This window comes from Atta cephalotes, assembly GCF_000143395.1.
Source record: "Atta cephalotes unplaced genomic scaffold scaffold00013, whole genome shotgun sequence".
Lineage (NCBI taxonomy): Eukaryota > Metazoa > Arthropoda > Insecta > Hymenoptera > Formicidae > Atta > Atta cephalotes.
In genome coordinates, this window is record NW_012130077.1 from 4,702,680 (window position 1) to 4,706,689 (window position 4,010).

The following is a 4,010-nucleotide window of genomic DNA, read 5'->3' on the forward strand; positions in this document are numbered from 1 at the left end:
GGGGAAATTATTAAGTTCACTGCAAATAAAATACATATAGTAATGAATTAATGATCATTACTGTATATCTATAATAAAATTTAAAATTATTAGGTATTATTTTACCATATTAAAATTATTTTTTTGCTAATACTATAAATACATGTTTTCATGTTCTTAGAATTTTTAAATATACTCTTTTTTCTTTTATTTTTATTGAATTCAAATATACTACTTATTTTCTACTATACTTAACCTAAAATGTTTTCTTTTTTGTCCTACTTTTGTAGTACTTTTCAATCAAGGAATGTCCTAGTTTACTTAGAGTAGATCACTTAGTAAGGCCGCAATTAGACTACGCATTGAAGATTGAAAATTGAAGATTAAAATTTGACCAATGAGAGGACAAAAGAATTTTCTCTTCACTGGCGGATTTACGAGGGCTATGTCCCTTCCCCCTCCCCTTTCCCTCTTTGGATCACCTTTTTTAAAAATATTTTATAATAACTATTACATATAATAACTATTACATATATTTTTAATATTTCTAAAATGCTTAATTATAATTTTTATATTCCAAAAATATTTTTTAATTTAAGGATACTCTTAAGTTCTTGCAGCTTAAAGGCATTGGTTTATTGTTAACACTGCATTATGCAGTGTTATGCGAAAGTCACTAATTGTAAGATACATAAAATATTACTTCATCGGTAAATGTCGTTTTTGCTGAACGAAGTTTTTCAATCTTTTGGTATTTCAAAATTTGGTTAATAGATTGTATGAAAAACTTTTGGAACTTGTGCGTTGCATAAAGACATAGAAATTGTTAAAGAAACAGTGTTGAATAGATTTATCAGAAGTAGAAAGAAGTAGAAAGTTAGATATTTTATTGTAAAATGTTATGTCTATATATTATTTTTTTGCTGATATAATTTTAAATAAAATTTTATGAATTAAATATTCACATAGTACTTTTTCAATGTAATGCTAATGATAATTCAAATAATTTATCTCTTCGTGTTCAACCGTAAAAAAAAATTTCACAGCCCGCAAATTTAATAATAAATAATAAGGACGGAAAGAAATGAGAATAATGTAAAAAATAATTAAATTTTCCCTTTTTCTTTGTCATCGTCGTCGTCGTCGTCGTCGTCATCTTCAAAATCTTTATCTTTTTTTGCTGCACTTTTTGTATATTTTCTGCACCTCTTCTACACTTCTTTGCATTTATTTTCTACACTTTTTCTATATCTCTATCACATCTCTCTTGCACTAATTTTTGCTGCACTTATCCGCATCTCTTCTCTTTCCACAACTCTTTTGCACCTTTTTTGCACCTTTTCTGTATCAATTCCGCACCACTTCGGGCCCAAATAGTATAAGGACGTCCTCAGAATGTTCAGTACAGGTAGTAAGGACGTTCTCAGAATGTCTATTTGACTTACTCCGGATTTACATCAGATTTTTAACCCTAAAGTCCGATGTCCACGATACTAGAAATCGATTCAAGAAGAAAGGATTCTCGGATAGAGAAAAAATTAACAAATTATGTTTGAACAATTTGATCATATGATTATTGCAATTGGTCAATTCTATCTTTATCAGAGATCTCAGACTGATTTCTAGCATCGTGGACACAAGACTTTAAGTCGTAAGGAATGAGTGAATCATTTATTCTCCTCGTATTCGATTGTAGTTGATCAAATTTTTACGCTTAAAGTTTAAGGCTTATTGAAATTTCTTTTGTAGATCCAGACTTACGGCCAATATAAACGCTCCCTAAGTAATGTCTTAAGACGCCAATATGGTCTTCTGATTGATGTCTTCTTAAAACTGTATTTAAGATTATATTCAAGACACGGTCTTGAATATAAGATCTGACTATGAATACCAGTCAGAGAGCCGCATTAGCATCTTAAGACATTATTTAAGACAGTCTTGAAATAAGAATCGGCCGAATATGAATATCGGCCGAAGAGTCGATCTCATTAACTCCGATTAATCCTAATCGATCAATTAAGTGTCAACCGTGATTGGTCAATTCTGCTGAACAACAAATGCAATTGGTCAGTTCCAATGTAACAATCAATCGATTAGATTAATCGAAATTGGTGAGACCAGCCCTATAAGTCCCCAGTCTACATATCTTCTATGTCTATGACTGGCACTAGACGTTCATATTTTGTTCGATAATTTCGTGGAATTTATCTACAAAAATTGATATTTCTCCATGGAGAATAAATTGCCATTTGGTGGTTATCCTGCTGAATACGATCCTGTGAAACATGGGCCATATGATCCTGCACGCTATTATGGAAAACGTGAGTTCGTTTATAGCACCACATAAGTTCTTTTTCTTGAGCACAATTAATAACATTATGTAATAATAATCCTTTTCTTTATGCAGCTGACACTCCTTACTTGGATTTGAAGCTCAAAGAAGTTCCTAGCTGGTTCGCGAGACGTCGAATAAGTCCACAGGCACTTCTTGGAGTATTTTCACGAGGTACTTGCACATGAGAAAGAAACCATGTTATTAGTCAAAAATTACATAACTTTAATATGACATTCAGAAAAGAGTACCTAATTTATGTAAAAATTCCTTGTCATAATGTTACTCGGTTCATTTTATAGCGTTTTGGCGTTGGCAACATAAGTATGTACAGCCTAAACGAACTGGCATAGCTTCCTTCTTTCAAGTTGTAGTCGCTTCTATGATTGTATTTTATGCAATGAATTATAAAAAGCTACGTGAGTATTATTCAGATAATTAATTATATTTTTAATGCAACTGTTTTGCAAATTTAATGTTTATTTTTTTTTCATTTTAGGTCATCATAAGAATTACAAATATCACTAATTGTGGTTGATTAATGATAGTGTCTGTATTTAGACACTTCCATAGATGATAGAATAAAAGTGATTTATGCTTCAATTATTCATGAAAGATATTCAACTGTTTAGAATGCATTTGAATAAATGTTCATAGTATGTATAAAAATACATAATTTACTATATTAATTCCTAATATAAAATGTTAATTAAAACAGTCAAAAATTATACTAATCTCATATCTTAAAAACTATGATATAGAAATTTATAAATTATAAACAATAATATACAATGAAGTCAGTTTACAAACGTCAAATCAGGTTACAAATAATTATAAAGAAACATTTTTAGAGAGGACTATATGCTCTACTATAAAAATTAGAGAAATAATTCTGTTTCAAATAAAATATAGATAATTTATAAAATATATTAATATTTAAAATATAGATAATATATATAATTGTGTAGGCATATAATCTTTCATGTTTAGATGAATTTGTGTAATAAAATATAATTAACAATAGAAAGTGATTTTTGCGTGATAAATAAATTGTTAACGGATCTGAAGTAATATAATAGTAAAAACAAAAAAAATTGATTAGATTGAAAAGAAAGAACGAGCAACATATAAGATTATACATTTAATTTTAATTTATTAGGATATCAAATTCATCCATAAAAGATAAATTGAAATTTATGAAACACAGTCTTAAATATGGAACATTTCAACTTGATCTTTTTCAGCCATCTTAGGATCACAATAAAAATTTAAAATAAATTTACAAAAATAAATAACAAAACAAATGGTAAATATACAATAGATTTTCAGTGACTAAAACAAAGAAATGAGCTAATGAGAATACAGTGCAGTTGTGCTAATTGACTTTTAACAATTTATTCATCAAAATGTACATCCCTGACAATTTTTTCGAACGTTTCGAGTCATCAGCGAAATAATTAAATGTTGGAAAGAACATACGAAATTAACGAAATCATATAAAAAAATAACAACGTAAATAAATAATATTAATAATAAATCTTGATTAAGTCAGTGAATAATCAGCTTAGATTATTAAATCCTGGATTTTCATCATTTCATCGTTTCGAAAAAAAACGAAACGAAAAAATATTTTTTTATGCATAATTTTAAAGAAGAAAACATATTATGTTCGTGTTTTTGTCTCTTACGCACAACATGT

The 4,010-nt window shown here is 28.3% G+C and overlaps 1 protein-coding gene across 1 annotated transcript; it reads left to right on the forward strand.

Annotated features, from left to right (window-relative positions):
* Positions 1–2,140: 2,140 nt before the first annotated feature.
* LOC105617549 (putative ATP synthase subunit f, mitochondrial) lies at positions 2,141–2,984 on the forward strand. The gene is made up of 4 exons (XM_012199105.1): positions 2,141–2,300; positions 2,387–2,485; positions 2,614–2,730; positions 2,811–2,984. Exons 1-4 carry the CDS (start codon positions 2,210–2,212, stop codon positions 2,837–2,839), a joined length of 336 nt encoding a protein of 111 aa, XP_012054495.1. The 5' UTR covers positions 2,141–2,209; the 3' UTR covers positions 2,840–2,984.
* The last annotated feature ends 1,026 nt before the right edge of the window (positions 2,985–4,010 follow it).

What these genes read in the sequence shown, in the direction of transcription:
- LOC105617549 (XM_012199105.1), top strand. Translation starts at nt 2,210, where the DNA reads ATGGAGAATAAATTGCCATTTGGTGGTTATCCTGCTGAATACGATCCT. An exon ending in TGCACGCTATTATGGAAAAC is followed by an intron (nt 2,301 to 2,386) that starts GTGAGTTCGTTT and finishes TTCTTTATGCAG; the next exon opens with CTGACACTCCTTACTTGGAT. An exon ending in TCTTGGAGTATTTTCACGAG is followed by an intron (nt 2,486 to 2,613) that starts GTACTTGCACAT and finishes TTCATTTTATAG; the next exon opens with CGTTTTGGCGTTGGCAACAT.